This window comes from Idiotropiscis lumnitzeri, chromosome 6, assembly GCF_059441095.1.
Source record: "Idiotropiscis lumnitzeri isolate Australia: NSW breed Sydney's pygmy pipehorse chromosome 6, RoL_Ilum_1.0, whole genome shotgun sequence".
Classification (NCBI taxonomy): Eukaryota; Metazoa; Chordata; class Actinopteri; order Syngnathiformes; family Syngnathidae; genus Idiotropiscis; species Idiotropiscis lumnitzeri.
This window is the reverse complement of record NC_142396.1, coordinates 9,825,043-9,848,918: the sequence shown is the minus strand read 5'-3', so window position 1 is coordinate 9,848,918 and position 23,876 is coordinate 9,825,043. Positions and strand designations below refer to the sequence as shown.

Here is a 23,876-nt window from a genome sequence, read left to right as displayed (position 1 = left end):
ACGCTCGGGCAAAGAGTAAAATGGCCAAAAAATAAAAATGAAATAAGAAAAGATGGGCAAAACCATCTTAGTATACTGTATTTCCATGGTGATTTTTTTTGCCATAACTCTGCCGGGATTGACTATCAAAAAAAATGTTTACTATTCAGGGAAACTTTGCTTTATTTTTATAGTTGAGGCAATAAAAAAAGCAAACAAACAATGTTACATTATTTTTATTGCCGATGACATAAAATAATTAGTAAGGGGAATTTGTGTCCTCAGTGGTAGGTTTGTATGTTTCAGATTTTTTGAGATGGCTCATATCATTCCTGACCCCGCCAAAAGAAAATACAGTACAGTACATAGCAAGTTTGGGTTAAAACATCATAACATCAGACCTGGAAAAAAATGATGCTAATTTGTCTAGGACCTTTCTTATGCCTACGCTTGACATGTTTGAACTGCAAAAATATAAAGCCTCCAGTGGCTGGAATACATCGCATTGGGTCACCGAGGGGGCTTTGCCATGTCCAAGATTCCTTCTAAAGTGCAAAGCCCTTGTCCACACGCTAAGCTGTCACAAACCCCCCCCCACCCCCCAGTTCTCGCTATTTTGCTTTTTCTCTGTCAGGCATGCACTCATGGCTGTCAACGAGGCACTCTAAAGCGGCCACGCCAGTGGACTACCTAAGGCGAAGATGCTTTTTTTGTGGTGTAGGGTGAGCGTAGCTAGCAAGCTAACAACATGTTACAATTGCACTGAATGACTGCTGATGCGAACAGAGGTGCTGAAGTTCTTATGTAGTGTGGTCAGAGCATCAACTGGGACCTGTTTTAGTCCCTAAAAAAAGAAATAAATAAATCCTGAAAACTGAAATGATGATGAACAGTTTAACGCTACAGTATGCAACTGAAAACGAGATGTCACAATAATTCATCACAGGAGTCAATGTGTAACTAATTAGAAATGTATGTCTGCAAGCGGCCACGATGTAGCCCACCTATATTATTTATTTATGATACCGTATATGTACCACAATCCAAAAATTGATCAGGTTTTCAATAAGTCAAAATGTTAACTGGCCTAATGACTTATAGAAAAAAAGTGGCATATCTTTATGAAAATTGAAAAGAAAAATGTGCAATTGCGACCCGTGTTGAGATCTTAAAAAAAAAACCCTACAATCCATTAGACCAAAAATAAATAACTAAAAAGCAATGTAAAAATTAATTAATATTTTCTTTTTTACATGAATTCACTGAGATCAAAACAATTTCATGTGATACTGAGTGGGAAACGCTCCCCGTCACTTTTCAAGTGAAACTAAACCACAACCCAGTGACACCATTTGTAGCTGGCACATAACTATTAAATTATAGAGCAAGCAGAGACTCATTTAACACAGCTGTGTTTTCAGAATGGAGCCTCTGCCAAGCCTGCAGTGCGACATGGTTTCCCATTAAGAAAGCTGCAAAACAATGAAGAAAACTTGCCACTTGATGAGTCAACTAACGGTCCCGAGCGCAAGGCACCAATAACGCCTTTGAAGGAAGACGTCCGCAGCACCTTGACTCGAGTTCCCACGATTCCATTCATGCCTTCTCGACATGCCAACCATTCATTTTGAGTCTCCCCACGCAGACAAGCGCAAGTGTTGCCTCACCCATCCCCGGCCCGTGACGACCGAGCCTTTCAGTTGTATGAGAACACGTGATCACACGCGGGCCATCCTCATCATCATCATCTTCATCATCATCAATCACAGCGGTGGCCACATTGCTGCTGCGATTCCACTGCTGACCTGACAGACAAACTGACAAATGGGCCTGCAGCGAGCTGGTATCGCCATTTTCACAGGCAATGTGGACAAACTGCATTCGCAACATATTTTTCGGAGGCAGGAGCACGCCCACGTGACACCTGTCCTTAAAGGTCTCGGTGAAAGCAACGCAGTTCGATGAGTCACATTAGGGAAGTCACTGCAGCTACCAAAAGTTGGGATTTCACAGACAGGTAAGGACACCTGTTAGATATTCCTGAACGAGTCTTTTTTTAAAGTCATATTTCGCGGGCAGTTCTTTGTGCAAACAAATATTAGAAACCGATCAAAGAAAAAGTTAGTCAAATGTTTTGGTGAGGCGACTATTACGTTGATTGCCGCTTGAGTTGTTGTAGCTAACAAAAATGTCATTTTCATTTCGGAAGGTGTTCCACAGAGATCATTTGTCAGCCTCCATTTAGTTGGTCTTCTCTTTTAATTCACTTTCTATTGATTACGTTATTTCTGTTGTCTATATATTTAGGTACCACCCCCGCAAAAAAAAAGAGAAAAGAACCGCCTTCCAGATGATGGCAGGTAAAAATAAAAGTTCATTCCAAAACATTCTGCAACCTTTTCTTAAATATCGCCGTGTTTGTACAGAACATGGAGTGCCGTGTGATGGGCAGGATGCTGCCTATTGTATGAATGGGGGCACGTGCTACAAACTTGCATCAATGGAAACACTTTCTTGCGTGTAAGTCATGCAAACACACACAAATTTGATGCACGTTTGGACTGCGTACTGAGAAACTACGTTCCATTCAGGTGCAACCACAACTACAAAGGGAGTCGATGCGAGCAGTTCCAACTGCTCCTTGGAGCGTCCGACAAGGAGCAGGCAGGTTTAATTGTGGCGCTGGTCCTTGTCGCGTTCCTCATCTTAGTGGTCATTGCTGTTATTGTCTACTTCACATATAAGTAAGTACTGCACATCAATAACGGAGGAAGACATTTAAAAGCAGCATCATAAAGTGTCGTTTCTGAACTCTCGATTTGATTTGTGTCCAGGATGCTGAAAGCCAAGCGAGAGAGGAAACAGAGTCACATAGAGTATTGGAAAGTGAAGCCTAGAGTATGACGATTGAACGTTGATGTAATATCGCAACACCCACATGGTGAGACATTTTTGAACGTCGTAAGCGGTTCGAATAACAGATGGATGGATGGGTCAGTGGAAAAATAATAATCTAATTGCGGGTTTTCTGTCCTCAATATTGCGATTATTTCCCCCCCAAGGTTTCCTTCCCCTGTATTTATTTAACAAACACAAGCAATAAATTCATTTGCATGACAATAAATATCAGATTCATTAGACATAAATGTTATGGTCGTATAGGTTAAGCTTAGGCTAAAATAAAGGAAAACGAACCATTTGAAAGCCGGACCATCCATTTGCTTCAAACAAGTGTGGTGTCAACATAAATCAGTAAATAAGGCAAATCTGTGGCTTCATCACTTCAATTTCTCATGAAACAATTATAACATGTGAACTACACTTCTGAAACACTGAACTCATCTAGACAAAGAAATTGCGTGCATATTTTTCATAAAGCCTACGGACAGACAGCATCCACTCGCTAATTGAAGCCTTTGCAGTTTGAAAATTGCATTCTACTACATTGGAATTGGATGACTTGCTCAGCCCACATGAAGAGAAGTCGAGCTGGCTTCAGCATTTCTTAACGTACATGGAAACCTCTTTGGTCAAACTTGGCGCACTCAACTTTACGTTTGATGTTCTATTCTCAACGACTAAATGCCGTTTTCTGATAACAGTACATTGCATTCCGTTTGCTCGGTATTGTTGACTAATTTACAAGATTGTACTGAGTAGCCAGAGATACATATACTGCTTTTCCCCACTGTGACATCACTATTATCCTCTGTTGGGACATAATTTCCCAAGACCACCCCCAATACACGCACACAATTTTAGGGCTTTTACTGGACTACAAATATATTACATTTCAATCTATGGGCTTTGACTAAAAGTACTGTAGTTAAAAAGTTTTGTTGTACATGTCATAACATACGATGGACGTTTTCAATCTGCTGCATGTGTGACGCAGAATGAAAAGAACTTTTTTGTCGGTTGGTGGTTAAATGGCTGTGATTCTGTAAATACAAACTATTTGAAATAATGACTAATGTGTGATTTTTGGGGTGACGCAAAACACATGCGTAACACGATTACACAAAGTCAATTAATACTATTAAAATATTTACAGCAAATTCATTGATGCTGAAAATTGTTTTCTTTTCTTCATAACATTTTTTGGGGCGTTAATTGAAGGGCTTCTCTTTCATCAATGTTGACGTTTCTAGTGGTGAGCGCCATCTAGTGGACTGAAATAGAAACATATTTTATGTTTCCTCAAAACTAAACACTTATTATAATTCTTATTACATAATTATTATAAAAAACTGCATATTTTCCCAGCACACTTAATAGTGAAAAGATGACTTCGGACTTCACAATTATTTGCGCAAATATGAAATAACTGATTCACTTCAATCGGTTTCCAAAGAGCCGAAAAACTGGTTGAGCTGCATTTTTGTGGTTGGGCTGCATTTTTGGTGGCGTGTCCTCCTTGAATCTTTGACGTAGAATAGCAAATTCATTCACACTCATGAGGGGAAGAGTTACCCGAAAAAAATCATGTGATAACGAAATGTCAAGTAAAGTTTGGCTAAAAACAGTTAATTAAATTTAAGGTAGGAAGAAATCTATTTTCATAATGGTTGATTTTCATTAGACATTAAGAAAGTTTTATTGTCAGGCCAAAATTCATAATTACATAGACTGTGGCTTGTCATATTCTTGTATGAAAAACTGTGAGGTATCTCAGTCTAGTGCAAGGAATTATTCAAAATTTCATATAAAAATACATCTATAAAACTCTCATTTTCAACAACGCACACTCAAAGCCATAATAAACAAACAAAAAAAACCTCAAAGCAGTCACATTTTCTGGACACAACTTATGCACTTTTGGCTTTGTCAAACTCATGTGCAATTTTCAAGGCGGTGCTGTTGAGTCCCACAGACTGCATGTTGGTGATTATGCTTACCACCACCCCCTGTGGGAAGACCTTCTGTCCCTTTCGCTGCTCACGCTCCTCACTGGGCAATACCAACAGAACACTGCTGGCCCCCACAGCGCCTCCTGTGTGTGACACGTAGTGCCTGCGCTTCCTGCACTGCCCGTATTTCTGCTTTTTCTCCATCACCAACCAGCCTTGGCCGTACCTTGCGTCCTTGTCCCAGCTGGCCTCTGTTTTGTCCGCCGCCGTCCACAGTTCGACAGCGGTTTGTGGTTTGAGGAAGCCGGGCAACAGCCCTTCAGTGTCCTCTACGTGGGCCATCTGGTAGCTGTAGAGTAGAACATTCCCAAACAGCAGCAGGTCTCCCACCGTGGAAAGGAAGCCGCCGCCCGCCCACTTGTACGAGTTGTCTACGTATGGGCAGTTCACCACCCGTCCTCGCTTGTTCAGATGATAATATCTGTGGAGGACAAGCATTCTTTAGGACATGCAAGCTAAGCAGACCTTCAAACCAAATGGGAGTTTTGATATAGAAGAAAAAAAACTCAAATGTAAGAATGGCCTAGTACCGATAACAGGTATCGCATCGGGCTGATACCAGGAATGATATCAAGGTATTGAGTGCCATGATGCTGATACCAATCGGCAAACACACATGGCTGACGTTTTTTTTTCTATTTATCAATATGGATTGTGACAACCTTTAATAGTAATATTTATGTGAGTGCCGTTTGAACTGAAAAAAACCCCATTAATATGTGTATATATTATATTTTGTTTGTTTCAAACCATTTGCTGTCAAACAGTGGCTATTTTATAAATGCATTTGAGAATGAAATTCATGAAGATAAGTAGTGTACATTAGTTCAATATATATATAAAAAAAAACACATTGGCACATATTTTCTTTATTTCTACAATGGCAGGGAGTGCAAGGTTCTATATGGCTTCCCTAGTAGCACTGACAAAAATTGTGGCTCTCACCACCATTTCAATTACCCACCTAGATATAGTGCACCTTGGAATTTGATTACCTGGAGCGATGGTAAACGATGGGTACATGCTGATCTGGCACAGTATTGAACATTCCAAGTTCTCGAAAGAGGTTGGTCATGACATCCAGGAAGCGCTGGCCAGCAGCCTGCTCGATGACAGCACTGAGGAGGGTGAAGGCGTGGGTGGAGTACAAGAATGTTGTGCCTGCAGGAAGAGGAAGTGGACTCAAGTGTTAAATGACTGGAAACTACAACCGCATCTTTATGAAGCAATCCGCAAGCACGGCATGTGTTTTACCTGGTTTAAAAATGAGCGGATCATCCTTAAAGAGGTCCAATGCCTGGGTGACACTTTCAAAATTGTGCGTCAAGTAGTATTCTTCATGCTCAAACTCCTTTTTCTTCTTGCCCTGGGAAGCTTCTTTGTTCTGCTCTTTAGTGGGCTCACATTTATTTTTACACAAGCTCTTATCCACCTTTTTCTCTGTCGGTGACGGCTTCAAAAGTCGCTTGGCTTTCTCCTTGTCCTCCCTCACTTTATTTGCGTCCTTCTCGTAATGCCGTATACCGCTGAGGTGGGAGAGAATCATGCGAGGTGTTATTGTGACCTATAAAGAGATCGAAAGGTCGTGTGCTTGCGGGTTAGATTGCAGGAGATGAAAAATGGATTTCAGTGAGTTGAGATAACTTACATTCTGTCCATCAAGCTGTTTTTGAGGAAACTCTGGTACATATTTCTGGACGGGCGCATCAAGATCGAGTTTGCCTTCCTCACAAAGGCGCGCAGCAGCCAGAGATGTTAACGACTTACTGATGCTGGCAATTCGCATCACGGTTTCCGGGCCACACGGTAGATGATTCTCCAAATCGGCATAACCGACCCCTGAATTCCATCAAGCATTTGAAAGTATCAATGGATAACTATATTGAACACAGTAAAATGATGAACAAAACAGACAAAAACAATAGGGGCCAACTGATCTATATTAACATCTTAATATTAACTCGTTCACTACCAGCCAAGTAAAAATAAATTAAAAAAAAGGGTCTTAGACGTCTTTAGCCGTCAATGGCAGTAAATGAATTAATAGGAGAACGATCGCCCCATAATTGGGATTGTGTTTTTTGCATTAAGCTTCTTCTAATATTTGCAGCGGTTGAAATGTGCTTCAGCAAAGATTAAGTTTGATCTTAGCTTTCTGACATAAAGCGACATCAAGCTTTTTCTAGGGAGAGGAAAACAAAACAAAAAAAATCATTAAAATCCAAAATATTGGGGATATTGTTTTAATGGTTGGAAAGGTTGAAGTGGGCATGAGTAGAGATACGCACATTGCGGTGACAATCGTTGTAGTTTTCAAGTGGTGTTAAGCTTTTTCTCTATAGTGAGACTCTTAATATCCCCAAAATTAAAAAAATATTGATGTTACTGTTCTGACACAGAGTGTCCAAACTTTTTACTTCGAGGGACACGTTCAGATAAATTTGAAGATTAAAAGTGCCCTGTTGACATTATCCGACGATATTTATCACACTAAAAATCAATCAACGCAGCAAATGACCACATTCAGAATCAAAGTAAGAGTAATTGGTAATAACATGACAATTTTTAAAATCGGTTTACTGGTGTTAATTAATCCATAACGTCATATGTTCACAAATAAGACTTTGACACAGACAACAGAAAGTGGAGGAAGCATGTTTGCATCAGAAACTTAAATAATTTAAACCACGAGTGCACGTGGATTTTGGTGACGATTGATAATGGGTTTTGCACGTTAATTTTTTTTAGGCATTAAAGGTTTTGGACTGCCCCCCTCCCAGTGACAGTTATGCCACATGCAGACATGCGCAAACCTTCACACCAGACAGGAAAGCCATCGACCGACACCCCCACCACCAGTCCGGGAGCACCGACCTCAATCTGGAAAGAGAATACCCACATAGCTGCAGCAGGAGAGCCACAATGGTGGAACCTGTTCACGTCCACATTCCTGCGCGCGTACCTGTATTCGCTCCACCAGGACTCGGCTCGCTTTGATTGCAGCGTCGTATCGATGATTCTGTTGCTCTGTTACTGCATTATCGGTATCACACAAACCTTTGTCTTCCTCCGCGTGGTATTTCCACCCAATGGCCGCGGCAAGTCCCACACCGATCCCGCAAACCCAGATCGAAGACTTTTTTGGCAAGGTTGTGGTGGGGTGGTTAAAAAAACTCCGCTGGCCGGACGGCCTAGTTCGCCCGGCGGCTTGTGAGACCCACTGAGTGGGCACAAGCGAACATTTGCGAGACACAAACAAGCGGTACATTTCAATAGAATAAAATTACGTTTTTAGGTTAAAAACTCTTGCTTGTGCGAGGCGCAAAACTCACTTCCGATTTGTCATCGTGGAGAGCCAGACCTGATGAATTGATTACCGATCCTGAAAACATCGAGCGATTGACTCAGCCATGCAAATGTGGGTCAGCGCAGCAGTATTCTCACTCACGAAACACTTCATCAAAAGCGTAACTGACTGGAAGGCAAATCGTTCTTCAAATAAAAGCCAGACAAGTAAACAATCAATTCAACAGTACAAAGATGTTTCTAAACCACTCCATACTACAACCACAATAAACGAATTGCGAGCATCTGATGTTTATTTTTTATACACGTGGGGAGTTTTCACCAAGTACTACTGAAAGAATACTGAGCTGTCCAGGTACCACTATAATGATCAAAATTCAGGGATGGCCAGGAGCTGCTATAGCCCCATCAGAAATCTTAATAGCCCCAGTTAAGCCCCTCCAGCATTTTATTTGATATTCTAAAAATATTTAGAATTTTTTTTTCAGCCCCACCCCCTTTAGCCCTCGGAGAGAAAAGAAATGCAGTAGTGTAGTTGTCGTAAGTGTTAAAATAAATCTAATAATACAATCACAAAGCTTTCAAAACGTGCTTTAATTTATTTCAGAATTGAAACATTTCAAATATGATAAACATTTGAAACATCTACAATAAAAATGCTAAAACAACGCACAACACCACACAGACAAAATGAAAAAATTTAGGACTGTGGCTGTCACAAACAAATGCAGCCTAAATATGAATAAAATAGCACCAGTTTAAACTGAAGTTTCGCAAGAGGAGTGCATTGACAGTATTTTGAAAAGAATGCAAAAAAACAAAAGGCACTATCGTGAGGTTTAAGTGCTAAATTTCTTCAATTTGTCCTTTGGTATGTGCAAAACTTGAGGTGGAATAGAATGTAACTATCAATGCAGAAAAAAAAAAAAAAAAAAAAAATCTTTGTAGCCAAAGTTACCTGGAATTCCACCCAAGGAAAATATTTTGTTACAGTATAAAAACTGGCTTGCAAAAACAAACATGCTTCTGACTTTGGGCTTTATCTGGGGAATGGTTAAGTTTGACTTCCCTTAGCTCCTTGGTTGAGTTCCACTGTAGGCAGGATGGTGCAATAAAAATAGCATCTGGCGGTTTGTGCTGCACCATGGACAAGATAAAGGTTAAATTGGGTAGCAAAGGTGCAAGTACAAAAAAAGCCAAACTACAGTGCATGTCAGGGTTAGACTGTGCTTTCACAAATTATTCAGTTCCATTAGAGTCTGGTCCAACATCTGGTGCATGTTGAGATTCTCTTCTTTAGCTTGGGCAAGTTTTTCTATTGGGAAATTAAAAAAAAAAAGCAAATATTAGTCGCACACAAATGATTAAAAGCAGTCAGCTGGTTGGACAATGTTATAATCAAGCTTGTTACATGTTTAACCTGTTCTTAACAGCACCCAAAAAAAAAAAAACAACCACAAAAAAAAAAAAACCACGAGGGTTTTGTGAGAAACCATGCACACAGTCAACATTGTTATTCACACGGAAATAAAATATGGAAGTCTGTTTGGGAAAAAAAACATTTTGTAGGACTGTCATTCATATATAAAACACATTTCTTATTCAAGTCACATGTAGTTTATTAGTGACATGGCAGCTATTCCGAAAGATCAATTTAGTCAGACAGCAAGTCCAAGCAAGCGAAGGAGGAGGAAACAAGTTAAAAGTCGGCTGTTACCCTACCTTTAAAAATTTTTTTTTTTTTTAAATAAAGACGGTAGTCAGGATGATGAAAACATCTCACTGGTGATGATTCAGATGAATTTAAACAGAATTACATTCATGACCACAATTATCCACATGGTGCTGAAATTGTTATTTAATGTCTTTTTTATCTTTTACTGAATGACATAAGAGTCAATAAGCATTCAAAATTGTATTATTATTATTATTTTAATTAATTAATTAATTTTCAAACTTGAGCCCAAAGAAACATGTTGACGCTTCATAGCCCTTTTGAATACTTGCTTACCAGGATCCCTTAGTACGGTGCAAAAATATTGTTTCCTCAAAATAGTCAAGGATACGCGTCATTTAAAAAAAAAAAAAAAAATAGACCCCATCCAAAACATTCCCAACAATTTTCTGTCATTGTTCTTGCCACTTTCTCATCTAAACCAGATCAACGTTGACTTTCACTCAAAATGTGGCCATTTTAGAAAAGAAACTTTTTTTTTTTTTTGAAAATTAATCTTTTTTGTTTGCTTTCCTGATTTTATTTTAATTACCAGGAATTCATGTAAATAACTCACCTTCTTAATTCTTAGCCAAGCATACTGATCTTTTTAATAGTAGATTGTAAAAAAAAAAATACTGGAACTAAAATAGATGTTCACCTGTTTAACTATAATGGTGAATTATTGTCATCTGCAGGTTGAGACATTTTTATCGGCTCCATTGTTATCCTGTTCTCAGACACTTTCTGCCCTAATTTATGGCAATTCATCAAAACACTCAGAGTGGTTAGATTGTACATTTATTGAAATGCTGCGTAACGTACAATGCCCACACGTCATCATAATGCAACAGAGATGTGCACAAAGCTTCTCAGTCTGTTTCATCCAACTAGATGTTGCCCATCCTCTCGCTACTTAACCATAGTCTTCCTGATCACAATCCAATCCCAATCCTCAAAACACCCACCGTAAGATTCCCCGTCACAGTACTTGATGCCGAAAAGTCTCGACTGCTACAAGGGAAGCTAAATTGGCTCAGCTTTTATTTACGTTTTTGTGTGCCACCTTCTCCACGGCTAAAACAACGAAAGCAAGGAAAATGATTGTTGGGCTGTTGAAAGAAAAGGAAAGACAGAACATAAAGGCTTCGAGGTTTGACCGGAAATAAATAGGGAAAAGGGACAGAGAAAAGAGATACAGCGTACATGGAAGGGATGAGGTTTATTCTTTTTACACAACGCAGAACGATTTTAGGATTCTGTACAAGAGATGGGATGGACTTTGACATGAGGATGAGAACAAACATGAGGACGGGAAGAGCACAGATGGAGAGGAAAAGGAAGATGGAGGGAAGGCTGGAGAGAGCAGATAGACGCCACTCCGCCGGAAGGAGGCGTCTTTGATGAGATGTAAACAATTTATCTGTGAGGGGAGGAGAGAAGAAGTACAGTGAATGACGGGGGGAGTCTGACGCACCCCATCAACAGGAGCCATGCCGCAGAGCCCATTGAAACGGGACACACACACACACACAAAAAAAATGCAAATGAGTGGGAGGGAGATCTAATCGGGACAAAGCAGCACATGTTAGTCAATGATCAATCAAAAGAGGAAACGCTCTTGGGCTACGGTGGGTGAATCCCTCCATTCATTTGCATGCGTGTGTCACGATGCTAGTAAAAATCCCGACAAGTAGAAACAAAATAAAACAGGTCCATGCTACTTCACGTGACATGCATTGCCGTACGCCAGTCCTCCTTACACAATCTTGATGATACAACGATCACGCAAAAAAGGTGAAAGAGGAGGCCACTAGGAGTTGCAAGAAAATGCTCACACATCAAAGACACTGTTTAAGAAACTCTGAGTAAAACAATGTGGGTGATAATGACGCAGCCAGAGGAAACTGCTAAAACATGCAGCTCTCGTTAGGAATGGGCGATTATGGGGATTTTTTTTTTTGATATTTATTGATATCCAGATGAATAAAAATGATTATTCATGGATTTCAAAAATTGGTATTGATTCAATTATCAAAACACAATTTTAAACATAACCCGAAAGAACAAATAAATTTGTCACAAAGAAAAATATATTTAAATAACGGAAATAAAATAAACAAATAAATAAATTAATGAATGAATAAATAAATAAATGCTGTTCCTGCTATGCGCGCCTTGGCCTCTTAGGGGCAGTATGGTCCCACGTATGCATGGAGTACTCACGTTAACGTTTAAAGAGTAGAAGAGAAAAGTTGCTTGTTTTTCACAGATTAGGAAGAATATGTGCCTTGAGGTATTGTAATATTACCTGTCTGTATTTGTTACTGCGGTGTTAGCGTGTAAATATTAGTTATTTGAAGGAAAATCGCTCCCGGAATATATGCCAATTTTCAATTAGCCTGTCAATGGGATTTGACATTGAATGCTAGCATTAACACTAACGACCAAGCATGTCTTGTGTTTATATACACGATGTGTGCAAATTGTTCTTGTCATGCGTGTTTAGTTTGGCAGTTAACGCTAACTAGGGTGTTAATAAACAACTTAAATCAAGCTCAGGGAGGGCAAAATAACATTCGCCACACAGTGCATTCCGGGTGCTTTTACAACGCTGGAACAGCACATTCACCGTTTTTTCTTCCGTTACAATATTTTTATGATCGTGAGAAGCCAAAATCCAAACCACGATTCCATTGTGATTAATTGCCCAGCCCTCCTACTCGTAATAGGCGACAAAAACAAGAGGCACGGCAGGTGAAACATTTACATGGAAGTCATGTCATTGAGGGCGTGGTCCAGCTCCTCGCTGATGGCCTTGTACTTCAGTTTCTGGGAATACAACTCATCTATTGGTGGGCCACGGGCGCAGGGTGAGGTGCAGTGACGGGAGTAGGGGGGCAAAGGTGACATGAAAAGGCGGCGAAGACCATTCAAAGTGGAGAGATGGAAAAAGAAAAAGGGAGGAAAGAGGAAAACAAAGTTACACCAAAGAATGACAGGAATGAAAGGGCAGTACAAGTGAGTGCAAAGTCCTCTGCGGTATGCACAAATAAAATGTTGACTTGTGAGTTTGTGGCATTCACTCGTCTTTTTCTAACCTGGTTTCTTGAACTCGACTCACCAGGAACATGAAAGTTATGTGTTACAAATGTGTTGTGGTTAGGGTTGGGTGTAGGAACAACTGTCACCCTGAGCATGTTCTGTTGAATATTTCATTGTTTTATTATTATTAATTTGCTTTTAACAAAGGTTTAACTGGGACATTAGTTTCCTGCATTCTATTTTTTTTTATTTTTCTTTTTTCTCTCTCTCAAATAAGAATTTACTCTAATTGTTAACTGACTATTAAAAATAACCCTCACAAAGGTACATTTGAGGAAAAAAAACCTTACGAATACAGTAAAAAAAACAAACTGAACGAGATGCCTAAAATTACTACAGGTGTTAACAATTAATCAACAACTAATTGATTATCAAATTAATGGATAATTATTTTGATTATCCATTACTCATTTTGAGACATTTAAATGCTTGGACTTACAGCCTCGGAAAAGTAAAAATCAGTTTTCCATAGTCCTCTCTCCATATAGACTGATTATTTTTGTGTTGAATCAAAATAACACGTTTGAAAACGTCGGATTTAACTTTGGAAAACAATCATAATCAATTTATGTTGGTGCATTTTCTGCACGGTCAATTTGAAACAATGAATTGTGTTTGAAAAAAAGCAGTGGAAATTAAACTTGTCTATTTTATCCAATTGATCGATTAATCAACAGATGAAGCATTATTTGTAGCCCTGCTGTCTCGATTGCGAAACCAACTGATGACTGGAGCAACCAGCGGGCGACACAGGAAATCAGGCGGTAGTTTCATAGCGACAGAAGACAAGACATCCGTATCAAATTAGAAAATAAAAAGACTGTGACTGGATTTCAGATGAATCAAATGTGGAGATGTTAAAAATCAAACATACCCTCCAGGTCATCAATGGTCTTCTCAAGCTTGGCTACTGATCTCTCAGCGAACTCAGCACGAGTCTCAGCCTGCGCAGAAGAAACAGACGTAAGCGCGCTGCAACAATGCCGCCGCCGCCGCCGCCGCCGCCGCATGTTCATGTCGCGCTGTGAAACTCGCCTCCTTCAGCTTGTCGGTGAGGATCTTGATCTCCTCCTCGTATTTGTCCTCCTTCTGTGAGTACTGAGGGGCACAAATAACAAGAGAAGTCAAACAAACGGGAAAGGTGTAAGTTCTCCAACAACACTGGTCAATAACAATTTTTAATCAGAGATGGCTTGACATGTCCCTTAACATAGATTTGACACGGATTTAAAAAAATGGCTACTTTTTTTCTAGCAGGTTTTTGTGATATATTCATGTTTTTGTTTTCACTTGAATTTGAAAGCTTGACACCAGTTTTTTTCCCCCTAACGAGTATTCACTCTGAGTACGCACCGAAACAGAGAACCGATAACTCTAGTACTATTGATATCTAAAATTTCATTTGACACAACGAGGAAAAGATTGTGAACAAAGATCTTGCTTTCTGACGCAACAATCGCTAAGGAGGACTTCAATGATATCTGATTTTTATCGTTGGCTGGCATCAGCAGCTTCCATGAGTACCTGATACCTTAAAATAAGGCCTGTTTCGACCGATACAGATACCTGGTATCGTTGAATCAGGGCAAAAGAAAACAAAAAAAAAATCTAGAAAGATGTACTTGCATCTCGGATTCCCCAAAAATGAGTAATTATTTGTTGACCAGTGCAATTATTCTAAAGAAGTTGTCAAATCTAGTACAGGACTCTAAAAAGCATCCTGAAAGTTGCCAAACATCCGGTTCCCGAGCTCTTCTGGAGGGGCTTTGTCAGCTGCTTACCTTCTCAGCCTGGGCCTCCAGTGACTTCAGGTTGTTGGACACAGTTTTCAACTCTTCCTCCAGCTCAGAGCATTTGCTGGTTTGTTTGACACAGGTGCAAAGAGAAGGGGGCGCAGAGGGAGGAAGCGACGACAACACCGATGGACAGAAGCAGACCACGTCAAACAGGTGGAGGGAAGGAAACAGAAGGGCAGAGCGGGGGGGGGGGGGGGGGGAACAAGATCAATAAGCACGACAGGATTTAAATTAGTAGGGACCCCCGAGTCAATTAAACGAAGCACGAATGTGGAGGTGATCAAATCGGAGCACATTCCATTCGTAGAATCGGTTTCGCTTCAGAGCATCAATGACTGCTGATCATTCTTTGGTAAGTCCCTGAAATATTCAGCCATATTTCCATCAAGCAGTTCACACAAATGGCAAGTTTGGATGGTGTATTTTTTATTTTCACTGTCACATAGGGGTGGCAAATTAAACTCTTGCTTGACACCTTGGCGTACTACAAAAGGTAGGGCTGAAGCATTTAATAAAAGCATATAATAATCAAATTGCAATTTTTTTCCCCCCTGAATATTACTATTGCGGTTCAATGTGCGATTGTTTTTGTTCAAGGTCTTCCTGCAATGTATTTTTGAAGTGATAATTTAATCTGTCTTTCCATAAACAATATTAGATTAAGTAGACATAAATGTTTCGGTTTTAGAGATTCCTCTTACACTAACATAGAGGGAAATGTACTAAAGACAATTTATCGAGCCTATTAAACACTTTTGACTTGCAGTATTTTAAGCGTCTACTACAACAACTTGTGAAAATTCTACTGTTACATAAACATAAATCAGATTTGAACAAACAAAATTGTGGCTTAAATGTTTCATGAAACAATGACATGTAAAGATACGGACTGCAATTTCTTAATCACCTGACGACAAATAAATAAAACATAACAAAATTAAGCATATTTTTTTTCTCCAAATTGAATCCTTCGCGATTAGAAAATTGCCTTCTACGACATTGCGATTTTGTTTGAATTCTTCAGCCCTACCTTCCCAATTTCTGACAAATTATATCAAACAGTATTGGTCTGCTTGGTGGAAAACATGGCATTAGAGTCATGAAAAAAATAAAATAAAAAAGAAATCACAGTTCAGCATGAAATGATGAAGCATCCAAATTTGGAGTTTAAGTGAAATTGGATGCATGACAACTTGTTTGACATTCTGTTGTGTGAGAAGATGCACACTTCACTTCCACTCCAAATGTGGTCACTTTAATGAATAGGTTCAACAGTCCAAGCACAATGTTAAAGAGCTTGAAAAAGGAGGAGCGTGAGCAAGCAAAGCAGAGGCTTCATTTCTTTCCCCGCCGGCAAATTATTGCATGAAGAGTGTCTTATGTGAAATAAATAAATAAGTACTCGTGTGTTAGTTTTGGCTCATAGTACCTGTCTGAGTGAGGAGTTTAGTGATTTCGTGCTTTGCTCCACAACTCTTAGCTCATCGTCCATCCTTCGCCAGTGCCTGTGAATGGTGATTGTTTGCAAGCCGCAGCCATTCAAAGCCGTGTGGGGTGGAAGCAAACGCAAATGATCGGCACATACAGTAAGAACACAAGGCGTCATGTTCCAACAAGCCGTGCGTCTATTTACATAAATAGACTTTTTTTAGGGGGGCATAAAATGTGAACGGTTAGCATGCAGTGTCTGGGGCGGGTGCGTGACGAGGGTGTGAATTGTGTGACTTTTACCTTTCTGACAGCTCAGCGCGCTCCTCTGTGCGCTCCAGATCACTCTCAATGATGACGAGCTTACGAGCCACCTTTAGGTGCAGCACAGCAAAGTGTTACGAAAGCAAGGCTTCCCAAAAATATGAATTTCTTGATTTTGGATCAGTTAAAAAAAGAATTGCCAACATTTTTCTGAATGCTGTAGAGATAATGGAGCTCACTACCAAAGAGCAAACAACAGTCGCAATAATTCTGGACGGACGAAAGGAGTTGCTGTAGAAATCGCAAGGACAAGAACGATCAAATCTCTTGTAAATAATGCACACAGTCAGTGTTAAAATAAATTTGGACTTTTCATCATACTTACTTTTTTAAAATGTTGTTATTTTTTGGAAAATGGTTCATTTTAATTGAGTTTTTATTAGTTTTTTAATTGACAAAAATGAATAAAATGTAATAAAATTACAATGTGTCTTTGTTAGTTTTAATAATGTTAAATGTATTGTCATATATGATTCTTTTAAACACATTTTTATTTGATTTGTCAACAAAAATGTTTTTCTCAGATTTTCAGCTGAAAAGCTCAAAAACCGATAAAGTGGAATTTGCTTTGCTTTTCTGTGAGCCTCTGGTTTTTCTTCCTTGTGCTTACACAATCCACTCCTTTTTTTTTTAAGCAAGGCAGTGAACACGTCACTGTTAAAAATGTTGGGATATCATGTGTTAAATAAAAATAACCGTTGTTGTATTTTCTTTTTTTAAAAATTAATAGTAAAATTGTAAAACACTAGATAATCAAAGAGTAATTATTTTTGTAATCATAATAGCAAATCAAACGTTAATGACAAAATATAAATATTTATTAATCTTTGGTAAGAATCTATATTTGATAGTAAATTTAAAATAATACTTGGCAGTAAATAAAACACTTTTTAATATTTTCCACCATCTAAAATTAAGTCAAAAATTGATTATTTTTTTCTTACAGTGCACACAATTAGGCTTCAAAACTACACTGGCTGAAAAAGGATCGTTTACTTCAAACGACTACATTGCAATTTGGCGTTATTTTTTGAAAACGTGTGAAAAACTCGCCTCCTCGTATTTACGGTCAGCCTCCTCAGCGATGTGCTTGGCCTCCTTGAGCTGGATCTCCTGGATCTCCATCTTCTCCTCATCCTTCATGGCCCTGTTCTCAATGACCTTCATGCCTCTGCGAAAACAAGGCCACAGCGCGTAAGAAGACGTAACGACGCGCGGAAAATATACCGGTTGGTGAAACCTGTGCAACAACGCACCTCTCGCTCTCATCGGCAGCCTTCTCTGCCTCCTCCAGCTTGGTCAGAGCAGTGGCCAGACGCTCCTGAGCACGGTCCAGCTCCTCCTCAACCAGCTGGATGCGTCTGTTGAGGGAGGCCACATCGCTCTCAGCCTAAGAACAAAAGACAATAAGTCAGTTTTTTTCCCCTTCTAACACAAACATTACATTACATTCCACCCCAAGCTTACATGACAGCCCAAAGTACTACAGACACGTTTGCTTATTTAAGCAGTCTGTGCAACTCTTTGGAGAAAGACTTCCTCCGAGAGCTTACTTGTTCTGCTTTTTGAAATACTGATAATTTTGTCTCAATTTTCCTCATAAATGTGCTTAGCATGAAATTTGGGCCTGTTAAGTTACTATTCTGTTGCATGAACGGCAATAGGTGAATTACGCAGGTTAAATGCACTTTCTGTCGTCTAATAGAAGAACATTTAATTGTTGTCACGATGTCACTAACATAAATAAATATGCAAAGATGCATGAATGTACGGGACTTTTACTTGTTCAAAATGATATGTTGTTCTCTGTACTTTATGCTGAAATGCCTGTTTTCTTGCTATTTCATGCTATATGAATGAAAGACTCACTGAACTACACTCCTGAGCAAAGCAGACTCCCCTCCCCCCATTGTCATTTCAACATGCAACCACCACTTAAACCATTTTTTTAAAACTGTCTTTTCCTGTGCACGTAGTTTTAGACCATGGGTGTCAAACCTATTTTGACTGCAGCCCACATAGTTTTGTTTTCCCTTGTGGGTCGTCATGACTGTGAAAATCACATACATGTATAATCGCCACATCAAATTACAATATTACGTTTCAACACCAAATTCATTTTGAAATTAGTTGGCAGGATAAAGTGGCTAGCAAATATTTTAGTTAACTAACTATTGTCTAATTAATGTCAAGAAGGGATTTGGTGAAAGTAAACACGTGAAAAAGTAATTCAAGTAAAGAAAAAAAAAAAGAAAAAAAAGGAAAATATAACATTTTCTTTCGTGGGCCCCAAATTGCAATCTGGAAGGCAGAACAAGGAAGTGTCAGTAGGACACGTCGAGCGGCTAAGCTGTGAACAAGTCAACAGACAAAGGAGATAAAGCTATATTAGACTGAGCCTGGCCTGGCCTCAGACAGTATAAGCCCCTTGACCGCCCAAGGGATTTGCTCTTCTCCTAATTCAAGGTGGAAAAAAAATATCAATCTGTTTGTGTGCGTTGACCATATATGGGCAAGTCAAATGGCATCTGTCACCTGCAGTGTGGTTTTTACTTTGAGCTTCCTGTTACTCGCTGCGTAATTAAAGCGCGACGTTTCACAATCAGTATTCAAAGCAACGAGTTGGGTATCAAATTCAAAACGTAGCAGGTGAAGTTGCGTAGTCGGTGCGCAGCATCCCGAATGACACAAGGACCCCCGCGGAGGCGAGCGACCTACATAAACAACAAGCTCACAAACAGAGGCACATTGATGTCTTACTTCCTCCCGGGCTTGGCGCTGCTCGTGCAACTCGCGGTGTAATCTTTCGGCTTTGTCGTCCGCAAAGTCTGCCTGCTCTTGCAAAGATCGAATTTTTCGTTTGACAGCCTCCACCGACGTGGGTGCCGCCATCCTTCTCTCACCGCAAAGCAAAGAGCACACTTGAGCACTTGCTGACTGACTGCCCGGCTGCAAGTGAGTGGGCGGATCGATCCAAGTGTCGATAATATCGATAGCGTGGAACTACTTGATAGTAATCAAATGAAGTGTCATGAGATCGATAATTGAGTTTTTGTTTCTCTCCAGTGGTTCCCAAACGTTTTAACACCGCGCATTAACATCAAAATACACTAAAATAGCAGCGCCAAGAAATCAAATAGTGCAGAGATTAACTGAAATGATGCTGCGTGGAAATGAAGAAAAAGTAAAAATACTACTTAAAAAGTAAATTCAAAAGTATTGCACATGAACGCCAACTAAAAAGCCAACTTCAATGTTTACAGAGACTACTTGAAGAATAAATACAAATGTATCATCTTATACTTAGAAGTTAATTACAACTGAACTGTGCGTAGGAACTAAAAAGACAAATGTACAGTACTGCATGGAAAAGCATAGCTACAAGCTTCAATGCAAAGCGTTGGGATATATTTTATGCAATAAATGTGGTAAATTTTATTTACACTTAATTCAGTGATTTTTTAACTTATGGAAAATATATTTGTATTGAATCATTATATAAATGCAACTTTTTTTTTTAAAATAATCCTATAATAGATCCCACATTCAAGTGCAGTGTTACTATTCTACCGTGTATAATGTTACAGTGGTTTTTAAAAAACATACTTCTATTGCTCGTGCTTTATCGTGCATTGTATATGATCGACAACAAATCTTTCACTATCGCACTGTTCAGCTCAAATTTACCAGATGACGTTACGTCATTGTAGTGACGATACGCAGACCACGACTACAGTGCGTGTGCGATATTGTCCCAGGAAATAAGTGCCAAACTATTGTTTATCTGTTACACATTAACGGCTCGATATATCACCCGGCCCATAAAAGCAACCAAATTGGAAATTAAAATTGATAAAGACGCGAATGAGTTTTTAATGACGTTCACGCCCTTCATCAGCAAGATTCAACCTAAAGAGAACCAAGACTAGCTGTCTTTTACCGCCCTCTAGTGGTCAACATTGAACAATACACACGGGCGCTGGCAAACAAGCCTAAAAATAATTGACAGAAAAAAAATACAAAAAAACTCCAAGAGCATAAATTGGCTGTCACTTGTATAGCGCTTTCTACCTACGGTGCTCAGAAAAACACCGGAGGAGTAGCGTTAATATTTTTTTGTTAATTTTTGTCTTTGTAATAAGACGTCTAAAAGTTGTCACACTGAACAAAAAAATTCAACTTTAAACAGCAACACTCTTTGTTAAACTAACAAAATTGTTGAATGAAGGGCAAATGGATGAATAAATAATAAAGTCACATTACATTGGACGGACTTAAGTCTGTTTCTTTTTGACTAAATAAATACGTATATTAAAATGCATTATAAATGCCACATGAGTGCTTAGAACTGCATGAAACATCAAGAGATATTAATTCAAACTGTGTTTTTGTTTGACTAATATAACAAATGTCCTAAAAATGACATTTATTTTTTGCTGTTTTTGTGGCAGAATTTATAGTTAACAATAAATTAAATTCATATTTTAAAAATACAATTGTGGCAAACTGGTATGTATGACATAAGTTAATGTATCATTTAATTTTATATTTTCCCCTTTTTTGTAGTACAGAGGACCCCCCCCCCACATTCGTCACCCAAGAATTAACCTATTCACAGATTTTTTTCTCCCCCAAAATATTCTTTTCAATAATTAAAAAAATGCTTATCATTTTCGTTTTGGGGCCAACACCTGTTATTCATGAAAAATACTTGTTGGAGGTTCAATATTTTTGGGGGGGGGGTTGTGGAAAAAAAAAAACACGCATAAATTTTTTCCTTTATGTACGGCTTTTCGCTATTGCGGGCTGGCACAGTCCCTATATCCTTCACTACATACATATAAATGAGCAAAATGTTTATTAACAATTTCAGCTCGACATTTTTATGGTTTGCGCTACTGTATTTACAATAAAAGAAACAAAATTAATGAGAACTGCACATTTCCAATGAGTGGGCCACGACCTTTGCATGCCTAAGAACTACATGCCGGCTTTGTATCGTTTGTACACCACATACAACGTATACTGTATATCCACAAAGATGTCATTTCTTTCGATTGAAATCTTTTCCGCCTCCCGCTATATTTGGCCAAATTGTGCTGATGGCGTATTGTGAGGAACTGTGTTTTCCCCCTTGCAAAGCAAGCAGACTGCAGCTCAATGTTGACCATATAAAGTAGTCGGCTATAAATATCCACTCAGCTGGCTCCTTGCGCTCGTGGGAAGACTGACTTGATTTTCACTTCGGAAAAAAGAATCTCTCAGCAGGCAGTGACATATAAAATGACGAGGATTAGTGGGCAAAATGTAATACGACTGCTATCATGTGTCTATATTGAAAATAGAAGTGGTGTGGATATCACGTACACTGAAGTGTGAATTTCTTTGGGCTGGCTTGTAAATTATTGCGCATGGAGCAAAATATAGGGCAGGGCAGCCCATTTTTTTTTTTTAAGCTTAAGACCCAAATTAGGAATTTGGTTCCTTCCATCTCAAAGTTGCAGTATCGAAGTTGTGTTTTGCTACACGATAGACGCATGAACTACTGTTAAAGCACACTACGGATATTCATACAACATAGAACATACATTTTCGTCTTCATCGGTGCATGTGATTGAGTTTTTGGTTTTCAAGGTAACAGTTTTGACTTTTAGGGCCCAAAAATCCCCTAGATGTTTAGGTCAAAGGTATAAAACCAAAAGACTTTCAAGGTATTTGAATTTATCAATGTACGGACAGAAATGTAGACTTGGGCTGCGGAAGATCACATCCGAACATGAAAAGTGAAAGGTGCAGTAAAAAGAGGAAAATGAAAACGTGAAGGGGATGTCTGACGGTGCCCTGATGGATCCCTTGTCTTTACTTACATCTGTGGCTTTCTTCTCAGCCAGCTCAAGTTTCTCCTGGGCGTCTTTAAGAGCCTCAGAGTACTTATCCAGCTCATCCTCAGTTCCCTTCAGCTTCTTCTGCAGTGCTAGCAAGTCATCGTCAAGCTGCGGCCCGGTTCAGTTTTTTTTTTTTTTTTTGGGAGGGGTGGTGGGGGGGGGGGTGAGGTGTTGACCAGAGAGTGGCACACATATACACAGATACAAAAGACGCACAGAGAACAGGAGAGGACAGGACAGGAGAAAGGAAGAGAGCAAGGTTAAGGAAGTCGGTGCAGGTGAGGAACGGATACCTTGGCGGCGACCTCCTCGGCGGTCAGCAGCTTCTCCTCGGCAGTTTGGAACTCCTCAAACACTTTATCTCGCTCGTCCTCAGTAACACGCATTTTCTTTTCCAACTCTCTTATTTCATCCTCTAACTACACATGTGTGTCAGAGACAAGCCAGTTAAACAAGGACAACAATATATTCATGCATCGAGTTACAGTATCTATCCACGGTATCAGACTATCCATCGAGATATCGATCTTTCTATGATGAAGAACGAAACATGGGCCAACCTGCTTGCTTCTGTCCTCCGCCGCCTTCTTGTCTGACTCAGCCTGCTCAGCTCGGTCCAAGGCGTTCTCCTTGTCGAGCTTGAGCATCTGCATCTTCTTCTTGATGGCGTCCATGGCTGCTTATTGCCAACAGGGAAAGTCTCCGTCAAAGGAAAAAGTGGAAAAGTTAGCAGGAGGCGAGAGCAGGAGCTGGGGCCGTGTGTGCCTCAGTGAACGTGGAGCTGGAGTGCAGGCTCTGCCTCCCTGTGCCCTCACAAATATGTACTTAGAAGAGGGGGGGCCTGCAGATTCCTTGAGACATCCAATACTTTTTTTGGGGTGGGAGGAGGTGCGTGAGGGTGCCTGGACGTCTTGCGAGGGTCTACTTGCTCATTCGTCTTCTGCGAAACATTTGACTTTTATACATCTTTATAAGGCTTCCTGAGGAGAATGTAAGAGAAGCCATTTCATGTGCCGAAGGATGAAGACGAAGGCGCAGCTCTTATACTCTGGGTGGACACTAATTGTTTTATATTAATGTGGCTCTTTTTTTATTTTTCACCCAAAGCTGACCTTTTGTTCTCATTTTTTTTCTGATTCCAAAGTAGGGCTGGACCATTTTGAAAATTAAAAGCATTGACTTTGATTTTCTTGGACAACTTATTCCATTTGCGTACAGCATAACAGCTAAATGCCGCTTCACCGTGTTTGCTTTGGAACCTGGGCTAATCGACCCGAGCCTGCAGACCTCGGCGCACTGGTTTATATTCTCATTAGCATTTTGTTAATGTTTCAGAACCCAAACCATAAAAGTAGATAAACATTATGGTCAATACAGGCTTTCACCAAAATAAAAGCAAAGGAACCATGAATTAATAGGAAAGACAGTT

The 23,876-nt window shown here is 39.6% G+C and overlaps 3 protein-coding genes across 11 annotated transcripts; 1 reads left to right on the top strand and 2 right to left on the bottom strand.

Annotated features, from left to right (window-relative positions):
* Nucleotides 1–1,845: 1,845 nt before the first annotated feature.
* On the top strand, nt 1,846–3,949 carry nrg4 (neuregulin 4). Its single transcript, XM_088299173.1, has 5 exons — nt 1,846–1,996; nt 2,287–2,339; nt 2,406–2,499; nt 2,571–2,723; nt 2,814–3,949. The coding sequence occupies exons 1-5, from the start codon at nt 1,941–1,943 to the stop codon at nt 2,881–2,883; spliced, it is 426 nt and encodes a 141-aa protein (XP_088155299.1). The 5' UTR covers nt 1,846–1,940; the 3' UTR covers nt 2,884–3,949.
* A 598-nt stretch (nt 3,950–4,547) lies between these two features.
* On the bottom strand, nt 4,548–8,343 carry lactb (lactamase, beta). The gene is made up of 7 exons (XM_088299172.1): nt 8,222–8,343; nt 7,852–8,109; nt 7,703–7,769; nt 6,538–6,728; nt 6,144–6,453; nt 5,885–6,050; nt 4,548–5,310 (listed from the first exon to the last, which is right to left on the bottom strand). The coding sequence occupies exons 1-7, from the start codon at nt 8,279–8,281 to the stop codon at nt 4,788–4,790; spliced, it is 1,575 nt and encodes a 524-aa protein (XP_088155298.1). The 5' UTR covers nt 8,282–8,343; the 3' UTR covers nt 4,548–4,787.
* Nucleotides 8,344–8,770: 427 nt separating this feature from the next.
* On the bottom strand, nt 8,771–23,254 carry tpm1 (tropomyosin 1 (alpha)). 9 transcript variants are annotated; one of them, XM_088299613.1, is made up of 10 exons: nt 23,008–23,250; nt 22,741–22,866; nt 17,819–17,952; nt 17,616–17,733; nt 16,542–16,612; nt 14,796–14,871; nt 14,050–14,112; nt 13,889–13,958; nt 12,680–12,758; nt 10,694–11,332 (listed from the first exon to the last, which is right to left on the bottom strand). In XM_088299613.1, exons 1-10 carry the CDS (start codon nt 23,119–23,121, stop codon nt 11,329–11,331), a joined length of 855 nt encoding a protein of 284 aa, XP_088155739.1. In that variant the 5' UTR covers nt 23,122–23,250; the 3' UTR covers nt 10,694–11,328. The 9 variants fall into 9 exon arrangements, with proteins under 9 accessions (XP_088155738.1, XP_088155741.1, XP_088155736.1 ...); XM_088299612.1 differs by lacking the exons at nt 10,694–11,332; nt 12,680–12,758; nt 22,741–22,866 and adding exons at nt 8,771–9,510; nt 22,430–22,555 and having other exon boundaries at nt 23,008–23,251; XM_088299615.1 differs by lacking the exons at nt 10,694–11,332; nt 12,680–12,758; nt 14,796–14,871 and adding exons at nt 8,771–9,510; nt 16,240–16,315.
* Between the last annotated feature and the right edge of the window lie 622 nt (nt 23,255–23,876).